Source organism: Molothrus ater, chromosome 7 (genome assembly GCF_012460135.2).
Source record: "Molothrus ater isolate BHLD 08-10-18 breed brown headed cowbird chromosome 7, BPBGC_Mater_1.1, whole genome shotgun sequence".
Classification (NCBI taxonomy): domain Eukaryota; kingdom Metazoa; phylum Chordata; class Aves; order Passeriformes; family Icteridae; genus Molothrus; species Molothrus ater.
Window position 1 is genome coordinate 15,308,321 of NC_050484.2, and position 16,504 is coordinate 15,324,824.

The following is a 16,504-nucleotide window of genomic DNA, read 5'->3' on the forward strand; positions in this document are numbered from 1 at the left end:
CCTTGGCATAGGTGCATATTTCAGCCTAAGCTGAACAGCATGTCAGTGTGTATTTTAGGAGTATCCTATGTATTTTCAGTACTTAAAATTCCTTTACTCCTGCAGAGCTCTCTTTTGCTGCAGGCAACAGCTTCTGGGGTCCAAGGGATGGATCTGTACGGTACCTGTGGAAATAAAATTCACTTTAAAACAATTCTGTTTTACAATCCTGCAGAGCACATTGTAAAAATATTAAAATCTCAGCAGATAAGCAAAAACATATTTTCTTCCTCAAGACTTTATAATAGTTTTAAGTGTCTTTTCTGCCAAATTTTTGCATGTCAGGGTGTTTCTTTTGTTTGCTGCAGTGTCTACTTCGCCCTGACAGATATATATATGAATACACTCTTATGACTATACACCTCTTCTAACTATTCCTTCTGGGGACTGTGATATGCTAGCTTTCAAAATAGCTATTTCAATAACTACACCTATCATTTTTAGGAAAGAAATGGATATTTCTATGACTTAGTTTCCATTGTGAACTCTTCTTCAAACAAGTAATTAAATTATACATAAAAAAGCAATCCTAATGAAAATTAACAATGTGATATCAATATTCACAAGTCCTTTCCAGTCATTATACATTTTTTTCTGTGCTTTTACCTTCAAAGGAAACTTCATGTGAACTGAAAGCAGCTGAGGGAATCATCAAAAATATGGAGGAGTTGGAACCTGAACAGGTGGCGGCTTTTTCTAGCAGAGCTGACTTTCTGAATAAAGAGCTGAAAAAAATTGAAAAAAACATTAGTTCAAAGCTAGAAATTCTAGAAACTTATGTGGCCTTTTTACAGTCAGCTGTAGAGGTATGGATTACTTATTTATTCTCTGTCTAGACTAAGAATCTTACAATTGAAAAATTTTCATCCGCTGTAGGAAGGATTGTAATTGATTTAGATTTTTCTCCTCTGCATATGTGCGCTCTCATTACATACGCGATAAAAATGCTTCTATATAGGTATTCTGAATATCAAATTTACTGATTTGCTTTGTATAACTTTTAAAAATGTCCTATGATATGTTCTTAGGGATCTTTATTGCTGTCTTACACTACTTCCACTGACATGCTAATTCATATGATTGTATTTAAAAATGAAATAAAAACCAGCTCTCGCTCAAATAATAATCAATTCAATACCAAAATAATATTGGTAGCTGTGATAATGGTGTCCAGGAGAGTTAATTTTTATTTTGATTTGGATTCCATTTTAAGATTCTACAATATGGTAGCTTAGTTCTTTAATATTTAGAAAGAAATTGAGGATGCAATGGAACCTGTCAGATAAAATTAGCCATAGGATTTATTTATTGCATGATAAACTACAAAAAATATTGTGTTACATCTACTTCTGATTATTGCTAACTTCAGTTACTTCATATTAAGCTGATCAGTGCAAATCAGTGCATTGATATACTGGTAAATAAAATCCATGTAAGGATATGTGATAGAAATTGAGCTAATTGCTGCCACCTGTCTTCTTGCCATCTACTGGTTGGCAAGTTATTTAAAACTATTTTATTATTTGGTGTTTGTAAATATTTTAGGGACTCTTTGATCTTAAAATTAAGAGAAGATTCAGAGGGGGCTATTCAAATTTATCATATCTCTATAACTTCTGACTATAGCACCTCAAGCTTTGGGGTTTTTTAATATTTATTTAATGTCTTTCTATAGGTGAATGATGATATTAAAAATCTGAAGGAATTCTATAATTCAAAACCCCTACCAACAAACAGAGAGACTGAAAGTAAAATTGAAATAGAGTCAGCTAATACTCAGTGGCAAAATACTATAAAGAAGACTTTTTCCACTGAAAATATGGGTTGCTGTTTTCTTAATTTAGTAAATGTGGTGAGTATGATCTGATAAACCATTTTGAATATTTTATACTTGCCTGTGATGAGGTCCAATCCTAGTTCTATGTCTGATGGATTGTATACCTAGTTTTAAAGGGGTGAATGCTGATACATACTTTCAGAAGAAGAAAGTATTTGAGTGCTTATGGTAAAATAAAAAGTTTTGTGGTTAGCAATGACAGAGCCCTTAATGACCCAGTCATGTAATACATGCTCCTATCTGTTTGTTTCATGTTGGAAAGCAACATATACTCAAGCACAATATTATTTTACTTCCACTAATAGGCAGGGAGTCTTTACTGACTGAGTGTATGGATTCTTCTAAAGAAATGGATGTAGGAGCTACTTCCTTGCAGACAATCTTTCCCAGTGTCTTTACATTCTGTCCAACAGCTACACTACCTAGGCATCCCTGTTTAATTTTCCAACAACACTGTGTGAGGTGCTTGTTTGAGCTGTGCAATCATTCCCTAAGCTGCACCTCCTCAAGTAATCCAAATTAATGAGGTCAGCCTGAATACCCAGCTGTTCTTTCTGCTTTTATAGGACACACTAGGGAGCAGTTAGACATTAAGCAGGGAAGGGGGAGGTGATGTTGGTAAACTACAGCATGATACAAGGTGAATTGGAAAAACCAGATGAGGGAGGGAAGGTGCTCAGAAAGCTGTTAGTGTGGCTGCAGGGTGTGTCCCTGCTGGATGCTGCCAAGCAAAAGTAAGACAGTCAGAGTAATGGCAAAGTCACTTAAAACCTTCACACATCTTCAGACATTACCTCTCTAAACACCTGGATATGTGTTGTTACCATATTTTCTACTACCCTGTTCCTATGATATTCCCAGATTGTAGCTTTTAAATATCTGGAAGATATGGACCATACTAGTAATTTATGGAAACAACTTCTCTTAGGAAAAAAAAATTAATGGGAAAATGGCATTACCCAGTTTTCTGATATTTCTCATAGAGGTTCTACTAAAAAGAGGTAAAAATATCAAATATTCAAATACTAAACACTTTAACCCTCCTGTGCTTCAGTGTTGCTGAACACAAAGAGGTGGTCTTTTCTTATCAACACAAAGAGGTGGTCTTTTCTTCACCTACTTTGTTTTCTAGTTGCTATTTATTCTCCATAAAGGTCATTTTGGGTAGTTCTGTTTAGTCAGAAATTCTTTTATTCTGTCTGAGTGTGAAACAGACATCAGATGGCAATAATTCAGTCATTACTGACCTGTTCTATGCTTTAAACTCCAGCTTTATATATGTCCTCACTTTAAAATTCTGTAAATCTGTGCCTAATTCTAGACAATATTAAGGGAAAAGTGTATTTAAGAGTATACATTTTTTTAAAGTTACACTAGGATAGTTGAGGTTTTATTAAGCTTTGTTTAAAATTATGAGGTTTCAATTGTATGTTATAAAAATATGTGTGGAAAAAATGTGTCTGTTTGTTTGCCAGGTAAATGAGAGGTTAATATTAGAAGTAGAAAAATCAATAAAAGTAACAGAAGATATCATTATTAACCTGAATAAAGAAAGGAAAGAGCTGACTGATCTTTGGGCAATCTGGAATTTTAAAATTACTCAAATAAAACCCATCAAGCAACAGTGCCAGATATTTAAAGAACAACTAAAAATCGTAAGTAAAATAGCTAGCAAGAAAGCAACTGTGGCAAATATTTCTAGACTGTTATTAGCTTGTCTGTGGCTCTCCCATCAACTATTATAGGTATCATTTATAAAGAGTGATGATCAGTAAGATATGATTGTTGTTCACAGTCTGTTCTCTGTTGTCAGTCAGTCAGCAGGAACCATGAAATGTTTTTGATTTTTTTTTCTCTACCTCAAATCCATAGAAATCTAAGTCTCCATTCCAATTCTAAGTTTTAATGGAGTTTAATCAATGCTTTACCAGCAGTGATATTTTTATTCTTTTTAAAAGCACCATTTTTTGAGAGAGAGAGCTGCTACACCAAACTGTGTCCTTACTGTTACTAAACTGAAGTCCAACAAGGTTCATGCAGAAAGAGGATTGAAACCTTCTTGGCACAGGATGTGCAGTGTTCCTTAAAAGAAACCCTAGCTGGGCTAGTAGCAGAACCAGAAACACCAGCTAGGCTTGTAGCTGCTGTATCTCTAGTGCAACTCAGCAGTACACCAGCACATCTCTTATCTCAGAAATCCTGTGTCTGTGGTCCTGCAGTCCTGGCGTCTGAGTCACTTTTTCATGCTGTCTTTAAGATACCTTATCACCCATGTCACTCAGAAGGTTTGCAACAGAGAGGCTTTACTGACAGCATTTGGGTGCCTGGTTTGAGGAAGGTTTTGTTACAAATATAGCTGTGACTTTAAATTTTGGGGTTTTTTTTTTTAATTTATTGCAGTTAGAAGTGCTCAACTTCTTGATTCTCTTCTAGACTACCCGTGGATTAGAGATTCTTCAAGAGGCCCTCAGCTTGCAGTACCAGTTGACCTTGGAAGTGACCTTTTAATTGTTTTGGAACTACAGAAAAAGCTGAACCAAATGAAACCACACTATGAGGTGAGAAACCAAGCTAGTGGAGTGAAGAGTACATCAAAATCTCTTTTTGTTCCCATGAAGATCCATATCCTCATTGATGCCAGACACTCTGTCTGGGTTTGAAGCGTTTCATGTTTTACAACAGTTTTCCAGGAGGAAGTGTTTGTGTGTGTTTATAATGTAGGGACAAAGAGATTTTCCTTCAGTGTTCAGATAATGTCTTGTGCTGTGTTAGTTGTGTATTCAAGGGACACACAAGCACTGGGGTGGTGGAAGTACAAGAAGAGCATCAGCTCCAAGCTTTTGAATTCAGAGCAGGTCAGAGGCTGAGGTACATCATAGTGGCCTTTCTACCTCCTGTGAATACTTTCTCTGCGTTTGAGCAATTCACTCTGCCACTGCCCTTTAATTATGTTTACTTGTTCTCATGCAAAGCTGGGTGATAGCTGAGATTTGTGAGTACCAAAAAGTACAGAATGTAGTGTTTTGAAGTGCAGGGCATTGACTTCTCCCCAAGGCAATTGACCATTGTTAGATGGTTATTTAATTAAATGTAAAGGAAAAATTGCAGTGTTTGTGCAAATTGAGTAACTTCTCTGATTTTTGTTAGCAACTGAATGCTGAGCTTGAGTACCTGATCAAATTATTGGAATTACCAAGCCAGAAAGGATTTCCTGTGAAAGAGAATTCTGAGAGAATAAGTGAGCTTATTCATTTCCACCAAGCAGTAAAGGATGCAATGATAGAATACGATGAGATTTTCAGCAAGACAGTCAAATTCCATCACATTAAAAAAGAAGTGAGTATAACATTTTAAAACATACATTCTTCCCATTGTAGTTAAACTCTCTTTGCTTTTGGTTCCTGTTACTTTTCTTTCCTTTTCACCAGAGAAATAAGATAAATCTGCCTGGTGATCAGAATTAAAATCTTTGATCTAAAACTGCATGAAGTGGTTGAATTGAAAACTCAGATCTGAAACCAATTTTAATTGCTTAAACTCAAGGGTAAGGAAAAAAATTTAAGTTATTTTAAACAGACATTGATTTTTGGTTTTTGTATATTTCAGCTGGAATGTCTATCAAAATTAGGAGAACTGGATATTCCTGAAATATATGGGGACCCTGAAAATGTGCACCAGGCTAAAGCCTACCTTGTGAATTCTCAGGAGAAACATGCACATATTAGACAGCTATATACTCTACTTATTACCCAGGGAGTGGATATCTTGTCTGCAGTGCAGCAGCCTGTGAGTATAAGCAGAATGATTTATGAAATCAAGGATAAATATGAAAGATTATTGGACTCATCTGGCTAAACTTTAGATGTGCAAATATGTATTACTACTCTGAGAAAAATGCAGAGAGAGCCTTAGGGAAGTTAATCTTAAAATATCATTATTTGGAAAAAAAACCACAAGCCATAATTTACTTTAGTATGTTTTGTGAAGTTCAAGGCCCTGATGGCAATTTCTTGAATCTCTGTATTACAATCCTGCTATTTTGAAAAGGTTGCTTTGTAGATTTATTCTCCTGTAAAGAAAGGATAACATAAGAGCAAAAGAGAAAATGTAGTAACAGTGTTACCTTATCAATGGATTCAAGACTGATTTGCATGAGAGGTTGGATATCATTTTAGAAAGGAATTATTTATTCAGGGAAGAATTTTCATTGCCCTGTATTCATTCACTTACTAAGAAAGCAAGGCTTTTCCTATGATTTGGCTAGATCATTTATATTGGCAGTCTGCTCTTCAGACAACATAAACTGATGGATGGCAGAAAGGAGCTATTCTCCAGGTGGCAAAGGACTGGAGGGGGTCATTCCCTCTTTGCTCAGAGAAGACACAAAGTTTAGGTTGTGACTTTGACCCAAAACTACTCCCCAGACTATGAGTGACTGAAACTGCTATGTCCTTGCTCTCCTTGCAGTGGAGGTCCAATAGTTTACTCTAGCCCATTGTGGCTGGCTGTGTGTGTTCTGCCTCAATGATTTTCATTTTAGATTGGTTAAATTAATACATTTCCTGAGACTGATAAATTTGTTTCTCTCTTTCCTCGTTAGAATTGCTTGAATGTTTCTGTAAAGAACCTGAAGCAAGAACTTGCTAGATTTGAGTGTGATAGCATAAACTGGATCTCCAGAGCTGAAAAGTATGAGGAAGAACTGTCACAGTATTTTCAACACTGCACCACTCAAGAGGATATAAATGAGGTAAATGAGATGAATCCCAACTCATTGAGTGACTGCTAAAAGAGCTATTGTGTTCTATAATATACATTACTGTTTACCATTCCCCTAAAAGTTTCATATGCATACAGAAAAACTGACTTTCATTTTAGCAGCAACTTTGGATCTACACAGCAGCAACAGTAATCTGTGGTTCATGGCTCTGCTGCTCAGGATTCTGTCAAGCTGTTGGGCTGGCAGTAAAATGCTTTCACTGCACCAAGAGGACTGGAAATAGAGCAGCTACATTTTCTTTAGCTTTCAGCTCAGTCAGCTTCATCTGAAACACAAGTCTTTATAACTTTTTCTTGCGAAGCTAAAATTTCAAACAAAAGTAGAATTTGTACATGTTGCGGTTGTCAGGACATCGGAAAGAACTTCCAGTGTTTCAATGAAAAGTTCAGAATAATCTAGTACTAACATTTTTTCAGAAACAAAAGATACACTTGAAAAACTGCTAGGAGGAAAGGAAATGTTCATTGGCCCAAGAGATTAGAATTAGCATTATGGAACTTAGGTTAGGAATGATTACTCAGGTAATATGACTATCAACATAATATCTTGGTAGGCCAAACACAAATGAATTTACAAATTAGACAGCTACATTCATTAGATGTCTCTAAAAAAATTAATTTAGGAAAAAATATTTCAAAGAACTAACTTTCGCAGACTGATACATTAAAATAAGAGGCTGATGGGCTCTATACTTGATGTTCTGTAGATTGTACTCCTCTTGTACTTCCTTGCATCTGTGAAGTACAGAAGGTGGATTGTGAGCTGGAAGAATTTTCACATTAATGTTCCCTGTAGCATGAAGCATATGTAATAAAAATACAGGACACTGAAGGTTATATATTCTTATTGGTTAAGTTAAAATCTGTCATCCCCAAATCTAATTAAATCTTGTGCATGAATTAACTGAAATATACTAATTTGGAATGTGGATACCTTTTTCTTTATGTTCCCTTTGTATTATAGGTTAGCGTAGAAGATGAAGGTATTTCCTAAACAAATATTTGGCTAATGTTCCTGTATATGCATTAATATACTGCCATTTTCTTCTTTTGTTGTTTTTTTTTTTTTTTTTCCCATTAAGTATTTCTAACTAATTCTGTTTAGGGACAAGAAATCAGACACAAGACTACTTCAGGACTATTATTTATGAGTATTATCTTTGTTATTTTAAATTCTGTCAATTTTTTCATCAGGAATTGAATATTGCTAGTATGCTAATATGAATATTGCTAGACTTGTCTAAACTAACAATTTATTTACTATTTACTGTATCTAAGCAAATAAATATTTCATGTGCCAGCATCAAGTAGCAGCTGTTCATGGCTGTCACATAGTAAACAGCTAACCAGATAATTTAGTAGTAATTTACCAGTTTACAGAGCAAACTTTAAAGCTGACTGAAAATATTTGGGATTCTGCTGTAAATACTTACACTAATTTATGTTTGATGTGATTAATTTAAGTGTGTAAATACAGCCTGTGAATTAGGGCTTAGGACTAAGTGGTGTTTGAAGAGATCCTTAGAGGACATAGCAAGTTCCCTGTGTTTGTAAGGTGTTGGTGCTTCTATAAGAAACAAGGAAACAAATACTGAAGTTTATAGAATATATAAGAATATATAGCATGAGTTTTAAATAGCCTTGGAGGAGACAAGAGTAAAATGTATGCCTTTTCTGTGCCTTCTCTAAGATAATTTGAAAAGGCAAAAATAAGTGTATATATCCTCAACATCTTTGGGAAGGATGAGGAAAGCTCATCTTTGGGATCTGTATTTGCCAGCTGGGGCTTCTTTTTCACGAGGAAGTTTGGGCAGCAGCCTCTGAAGAGCTGCACCTCCACTGTGTTGCACTGCAGTCATTTGTGAGCTCAGCCTTGGGTACACTGATATACTGGATATAGGAATGCTGCACTGGGTCTGTCAGGGGATTCTGAGTGACACTGTTCATCACCCATGGTAGCTTTTGCAATGAAAAAGCCTCCTCTTAGGTGATCACTTTAAAAATAACATTTATGCATGTCCACGTAAAACTTGTGAACCAAAGAGCAACAGACCCTGATGCAGTTTCACAGCTCTTCCCAGTCATCTCATTTCTTTTTCACCATATCATTATTTGCATGCTTATGGAAAGATATGAGTGGAAATATGGGTTTTAACCATAAATGGTAATGAGCTATCTTTATTCACAGGTCAGTAGGAACTGATATGTAGCCTCATTTCTCATTTTGTAATTTATTCTGATTGTTGCCCCAGGAATCAAGTAGTCATTAATGACTTGAACAGATTTTTTTTTTCCCCTTTTTTTTTACTGTTTTTTAATCTTTGTGACTGAAAATCTGTTTTCAGCAACCTGCTTCTTGGGGTGTTTTGATTATTGATGCTACGAAAAGTTTGTACATGAATAGAAAGGGAAAGATGAGGGATTAACATTGAAATTTCTTCTAGAGTGGCTCAGACAGCAATCAAAGCATTTACTGGAATGGCGCTGTTAACAAAAAATGTTTAAAGCATTTTATAACTTGATTTTTCTATTTATTTTGTGGTCCTGTGATAAATTGAAACAAGTGGTACTTAAACCCCTCTCCTCCACTACCATTCTCCACCCATGACAGGGCAACTATAGTTAGGAACAGCTGCTTGACTAAAGACTATGACACAATAGAAAAGGTACAAAGTTCCATTAAAGCAGTGGGCTGAAGTCACTGAAGCATATTTGGATGCATAGTCCCTTCAGTATTTCTCATTTAATCTTGCAAAACTGAGACAGATTTAGATTTTGAAAAATTGGAAGCCCCACAGTGCTCGTGGTACAATTGCTGATGATGATAGGAGCAGTGAAAATGCAGTCGGATGCACAAGTCAGAGCTGAATCTGGTTTTTCCACTGAGGCTAAAAGAGAAGAGTGACAACAGCTGCAGACCTTTGACACACAAGCCATCATATCTGAAACAAGGAGATCTAATTTCACATACTGCTATGAGGAGAGCCTCTGGCCTTATATTATCACTGCTATTCTGTATGTGCACAAGCCAGTGAAACAAACTAAAATAAACTCTTGTTCATCTTTTCTTTCCCACAAACTTGAAGCAGCAAATAAGACTCTTGTCTTCTGAATAAAAAGATATTGTTCTGCAGAAGTGATTATATTAACAGAGGGCTTTTAGATAGACTTTATTATTCTCCATACTTAGGCGAGATAAAGAGCTTAAACTAATTGGAGATCACAGGGCCAGTGATAGAATTCCCTTTCTTTCCATTACACTGAGTGAGCACCATCTGTTTATTCACTGCTGAAATAATGTGGCAACATCCCACTAGATGAAATGAAAATGAAACATTTATCCCTTGATGGATTAACATTAGTATATAATAATAATAATAATGATTGATTGTTAGCTGTTCCAATAACAGTGGCTGCAAAATAAGCCTTCACTACTCCCTGGATTCTTTGGCATGAAGGAGGAGGGGGTGCAGGGTGAAGTCTGTAGGATTTTTTAATATTAAAAAAGCCTCAAATACATATTTAGATATCCAATTGTGGATATGACCTGAACTTGTTAACACTAATTTCATTTGTGAGTCTGTTACTCATTTGAGTAACAGATCATAAAGCAATAGAATTTCTGCATTTCTTCATATCAGTGGCTTTAAATAAATGTACTTTTACATAATTTATTTATTGTTATTATACATTATCCTGAAAGCAAAATATTATCTACCTATAGGACCTGAAATTCTTAAAATCAATATTTTGGTCATTTTAATATTCTTTTATTTCAAAATTTATGAATTAATTACATGGAATTTGAAAATTTTATCAGGGAATTGCAAGGTAATTAAAATATCACTGATTTTAAGCAGGTTTTATAGTTGTCTGATTCTTGTATCTCTTGCTTAAAGAAATTTAAATGTAACAGGAATAGCTGAAAGGAGTTTTTAAAGTTGTAAATAAAACTGGAAGTTGCATAGCTTGGGCAGAAAAAATATTAGGAAAACTATGCTAAAAATTTCATAAGCCTTTAAATGTTTATCTAAACAGTTTTGATATACTTTTTTATATAAAGTTTTTAATGAAAAAAATAACATGGTTTATTAAAGGCCTACTTGTAAGACAATATTAAAGGAAACATAATTGTCACTCGAAAACAAAAGATAAAGAATATAACAACCCTATATTATAGTTAGTTTCCATGGTAAACAAACACTGGGTTTAAAATTCTGTTCATCATAGATGGTTCTTCTTTTTGATATGTATTAAACTCTTTCTGGTAAATTGGCAATGTGTCTGAGCCATATGTGTGTAAATGAAATTGCAGCTTTCTAGAGCTTCATCAGTGCAGTTCCTATCATTCCAGCACTTTGATTTTTTCTGTAGGTTAAAGAAAGTGTAGCTATATTCCATCTAATTAAAAAAAGAGGTTTAGAACAAATTTAATATAACTAGATTTAATAGTAGGTAGCTGGTATGAGTTCATCTGAAAAGTCTTGAAAAGGCATGGATACTTCGTATTTGGACCTACTAGTTAATTTTAATTTATATTATTGTCAGAATAATTTTCCCTAATGTTGGGCTTGTTGCACAAGTCAGTGCTGACTGGCAGAAGTATCCTCACCCAGGACATCTAGCAGTAGCTAGGTGAGGCTTTCTGTATCTGCCAGCCAGGATGTCCCTGCTGCCATACTCAGAGCACAGTTGTTTGCAAGTCAGGTGGTCATACAACCTGCATCTTGATCCTGCAAAGAGATGTACTCCTCTTTGTATGCTGTGAGTAATTGTACTAAGATGTTTGGACTTGCACAGTGTATAAATTAAGCCCATGTATAACTTTTTTTCAGAAGCAGGACTTTTGAAAAAGGAATGAGAAATGGGACACTTACTTGGCTACCATTTCTACTAAATGGACTAAAGTATGTGAAGGGCATCTACCTCTAATTAAAAGCAGTGGAGGCTCCTGGAAAGGATTTTTACATAGATTGTCTGAGCAATAATTTCATCCCTTGTTCCAATGCTTTTTTTGCCTCAGTTATTCTGGAAACACTTTTCATTCAGAATGCAAAAACATTGATTTAGCAAGATTATGAGTTTCTATTACTGTAAAGAAATTCTGACGACTTAAGGATGCTTTGAGATGGCATAGTATTACTAACTTCTGCATTAAATTTTCAGTGCTTAAATTGTCCATTAAACAGCTCTTGAAAAAACTTAAATTGATGTGCGCTTACTTCTTTTTTTTTAACTAACAAATATGTTTACACTGTTGCAGCTCAGAGAGTCATTTAAGGATCTCAAAAAGAAATTCAACAATTTGAAGTTTAACTATATGAAGAAAACTGAAAAAGCTCGAAATATGAAAGTACTTAAAGTACAGATTCAGCAAGTTGATACATATGCAGAGAAGCTACAGGTAACAGAAAATCCAGGCTTAGTAAACGCTTCACCAGTTCAGTTACTTGGCCTATGCTAAGCACATCACAGGAAATCAGGGCATCACAAAATTTATTGTGCACTTCCCTCTTACTTTTCTCATTATATCCTCCCTGTCTGTCATTGACTGAGACATTTTTCACTATTCTATTCCTGTTATTCTGCCATTTACTTCTGTGAAATGATGTTAGTTCTTGACTTCACTCCTTTAATCACCATTATTTTTCTGTTTAATCTTTTATTCTTCTTGCATCTATTGTGTGACCTAGCCTTTCTTCTCCTTAAAGGAACCCAAAATAATCATGTCTTGCATCAAGCTACTCTCTTGTCTTTCTGAATTCATCATGTAAAAGATGAACTTCTTTCCTCAGAGCCTTTGGCTATATTCATTGCCTGGAGTTGATCATGATCCTTTGCACCTTAGAACCCTGATAGCCTCACCCATTTTTTGCATTCCCCAGAAACTTTTCCTTCAATGGTCTTTTTAGTTGCAAGTCATGCATGACCATGTTTTATTACTGCAGATATTTGTTTATTTTTAAGCTGAAAAAAGCTAGCTCAATTATACCTTTAATAAATATAATTTATATCAATTTTAATCAGTTTTGCAAAGGCTCTCCAGGTTCCTTTGATTTTTGAAAGAGAAGCTTGTATTTTTAAAACATAGGACAAGAAGTATGTTTGTATGGTTTTCTCCTGCTTTTTTGTATTAAATTTCTAAAAATAGAAACATTTTGTTGGTATTTAACATTGCTATCTGTCTTTTAAACAGATTCTTAAAAAGAAGATGGATAATTTAGAGAAGAGAGTAATTGATCCTTTTGCAAATGAACCTAAGGCTAAAGTTCAAGTTCTCTTGGGCTCAATCAGTGACTTACAAAAACAGCTGAATGATTTTAGCATGGTTGTGCAAGATTACAAGCAAAATCTGGATCTGATGGAGCATCTGCAGCAGATGATGAAAGAGGTACTAGTAAACCTGACATCCCCACTGTGGCTGTAATAATGATCCAGGACAGGGACAGATAAAAGTGCTTTAACTCTCTCAAGGTTAATCTGTACTTTCCAAAAGTAATCAATTGTTAAAATTTTTTTTCTTTCTTTCTAAATTTGCAGTGAAAGGGGGAAATAAATGTGCAGTGTGACCACATTCATGCAGCTGGGGTCATCACCTCCATATGACCATATGACTTCCACAGCCATTCAGCAAGTCTGTGATCATACTTAGGAGCTCATTTTCCCTAAGTAAGCTCCGAGGCAGCACAGAAAGTGCCACAAAGTCCTCTTTGGTAGCGGTCAAATTGTGAGAGGCAGGTTATCACAGTACCCACCGTGGTTTATGTAATGATGGAACTGAAATGTAAAATACTCAGTTCCTTACTAAAAGAATTTTTTTTAATAAACTAACTTTTTTAGTAAACTATTTTTTTTTTTTCTGAACTGCAGTCTTTCTTATTGGATACTTCCATAACTTTATTTTAATGTGTCTGAGGACTGTCTCATGCGCTGTCTTTTTTAAAAGAAAAAAAGTTTGTGACAGTATTGTAACAGTATTTTCCCTCTTGCTGTTTTGCATTGGTGCTCTTGCCATGGGACAAGCTCATTCTGGTCATCGCTGTTTACTTTTAGGAATAACATTGTTCTTATCTCCAAAGGGATCTAAGTGCATGACAAATTCCCTTAATGATGAATCACAGGACTAAAGTTTTGTTTAAGAGATGTGTTCAGTGTCCAGTGACCTCATCAGTGTGTTCTTACATATACCATTAGCCAAACAATTTGTTAATATTTGTTGAATATTTACATTTTCAAATTCCCCACTTACTCAAAAAGAAATAAATTATTTCCTAAAGCTAAAATTTAAGACTGCCTTTTTAAAAAAAAATTTAACTGAGTGTAAAGTATCACCTTTTACTCAAAACTTTTCTTTCAGCAAATAGGCACAGTCTTAAATGCTGATTTCAACAGTGGCTAGAAATGGTGATTTTTTGCCACTTCCTGTAATGATGCAATACTGGTGATTCTGAGTGAACACCAGATTGTGTTCTGTTCTGAGTATTGTTAACCAAAGATGTTTATTATGGGGATGTTCTAAAGCCCATTCTTGTCAGTAGAAAGATTCCTGGTGAGTTTAGTGGTTGCTGAGACCAAAAAGCCTGTCTGCTTGAATGTTAAATTTAAAGAACCGTTCTGCCCTTACACAGCTATAACTGAGGCCAACTGAAGCCATAACATGAAGATTTTGAAATTAGCCAATTGATATACAAGGTGGAAAGAGCTCAGAAACAAAACATGTTTTTGCAGAACCATCAAATAATAACCTCACCACACTTGTAAGATGAGCGTGGGCATAGTACTTAATGAAAATTTAACAGCCATTAATGCTTGAAGCACCATTAGTAATGAACAAATGTTTCTCAGGTTAAATTTAAGTCAGAATATTTAAGATATACTGTATGCCACTGATTAAGGAAAGTCTAAGAATAATCCAGTCTATTCTTCAACAGCTTGAACTGCAGATTCATTCATAGTAATTCATTGTAATGCAGTTTTTTTATCCCTCAGTGTCAATTTTGGTTTGAAGATGTGAGCGCAACAGTGATTAGAGTTGGCAACTACTCTGCAGAATGCAAAACAAGAGAAGCAATAGAGACTCTCTATAAGCAATTCAATAAGTTTATTGAACCTGCAGTGCCTGAACAAGAAGAAAAAATTCAGCAGATTATGGACCTTGCTAGACGGTTATACGGTGAGGAGATATCTGGTAATGTACTGTGGGGACAAAATGCAGTAACTTGAGGTGGAAGTAAGCAAACTCCTAGTTTTGTTCATTTAAGATGAAAATCCAATGAATTTTAAAAAAACTAAATGTTTTAAAGTATTGATTGGAAGAGGTGAAGGATTTCAGAACCAATATTTACAAAAAGTAAAGATATGAAACTACTCTTCCAGTCTGGTATGTACTTGGTTTTCTGTATACAGCCTGAGTTCACCTTGAAATCAAAATGTCCTTGCAATATTCATGAGCTTTGAGTTAAGATTTCATGGCTTAAGCTCTCTCATAACAGGCAAGCCTTTGAAGCCAGAGGATATTATAATGCTATATCTCAGTGCTGAATTAATTTTTTACATTATAACTGTAAATAACTGGTAGGATTTGATTGTCAAATTTTTATTAGCAAATTATGTAGACTGCTATTTAGATACTGTATTTGCAATTGTATTGATTTGGAACATTGTTGACCAAAAAAATTGCAAGTCAAAAAATTTCGTATTTTGCCTTTTTTTGTCCCACTTGTTATTTTTATATACTTTTTAAAGTTAATTTTTCCAAAGATAATGTGACAATCCAAACACGGGATTTTGTGTAGCCTATCAATTCAAGTAGTAAAGCTAAAAATATTTCAGCAGCCAAAGTGGCCTTTTAAATTCCTCTTAATTTAGTGGAAAGAATATTTAGAGAGTAGATTATTTCTTTTCTCTTCTCTCTCTCTTTTTTTTTTTTTTTAAGCCTTCTCAGTATTTTAAACATTCCTATCTGCAGGAAAGGAGATGACAGAACAGATTTTTGACAACAGCTGATTAGGAAGAGTAGGAGAAAGAAGTTGCTCAGTGCCCTTTAAGTCATTACATGGGAAAAACCTTTTCCATTGAGCCTTTCTTTTGTATTTCTTATCACAGGGATCTAAGTGCCTCCTAGATGTATAATGTAGCAATGAATTCAGGGGACAATGTATGAGGTCAGCATCTTTTAAAGCAGTATTACTAACCAGAGAGAAGACCTGCAGAAACTATGAGGACGCATCTCAAGTAAGCTAGTATGAGCTGGGAAAGCACATTACTAGGAATGACAGAATTCCTCCAGCAAAACAAAACACAGAAAAATGTGTTTATTGTAGTCCCTTGGGGTAACAAACTACACGGATTTTTGCAGGTCTGTTTGAGGCATTCTGTTCTACTTTCATGATGTTTTGTCTTTGTAGGGATTGAAGAAGGAAAGAAGTATGTAGAAAAAACCGTATCAAAGTATGAAGAAATCATGAATTCCGTTGATGGGTTGTGCAGATCTCTGAGAGAACTTAAGGAGATAAAGGTATGGTTTTTTAAACTGGAGAATGTATTGCATCTGTGTCGATTTATCATGCTTGGTAAATCTTGGTCTGAATCAGTGCTTTTAGTGAGGATCATCTATGGTAGCATCAATTACTTCTTAGTTGTTCAGTTTTCTGTTACGTTAGGTAATTACTGTAATGAATCAATGACGTGCTACTTGTTTGGACACTAAATATTTCTTCTGAGCTTCTTTTCCTTTGCTTCTTTCAGAACAGTTACTCCTTTCAAGAAACCTTTAAGAGAAAATGTTACATTTTATTTGACTATCTAGACAAATACTTTTTTTTTCATACTTCTTCCTTTGATATTGTA

General features: G+C 34.9%; 1 protein-coding gene across 1 annotated transcript in view; it reads left to right on the forward strand.

The window, feature by feature from the left end:
- Nucleotides 1-16,504, forward strand: part of CCDC141 (coiled-coil domain containing 141) — a 56,839-nt gene that overhangs the window by 24,109 nt on the left and 16,226 nt on the right. Inside the window, 12 exon segments of the mRNA XM_036386849.1 lie at nucleotides 654-845; nucleotides 1,715-1,891; nucleotides 3,352-3,531; nucleotides 4,310-4,340; nucleotides 4,343-4,434; nucleotides 5,024-5,212; nucleotides 5,483-5,662; nucleotides 6,477-6,626; nucleotides 11,919-12,059; nucleotides 12,852-13,046; nucleotides 14,645-14,828; nucleotides 16,063-16,172. Of these exon segments, the coding sequence (XP_036242742.1) occupies nucleotides 654-845; nucleotides 1,715-1,891; nucleotides 3,352-3,531; nucleotides 4,310-4,340; nucleotides 4,343-4,434; nucleotides 5,024-5,212; nucleotides 5,483-5,662; nucleotides 6,477-6,626; nucleotides 11,919-12,059; nucleotides 12,852-13,046; nucleotides 14,645-14,828; nucleotides 16,063-16,172 (1,821 nt within the window).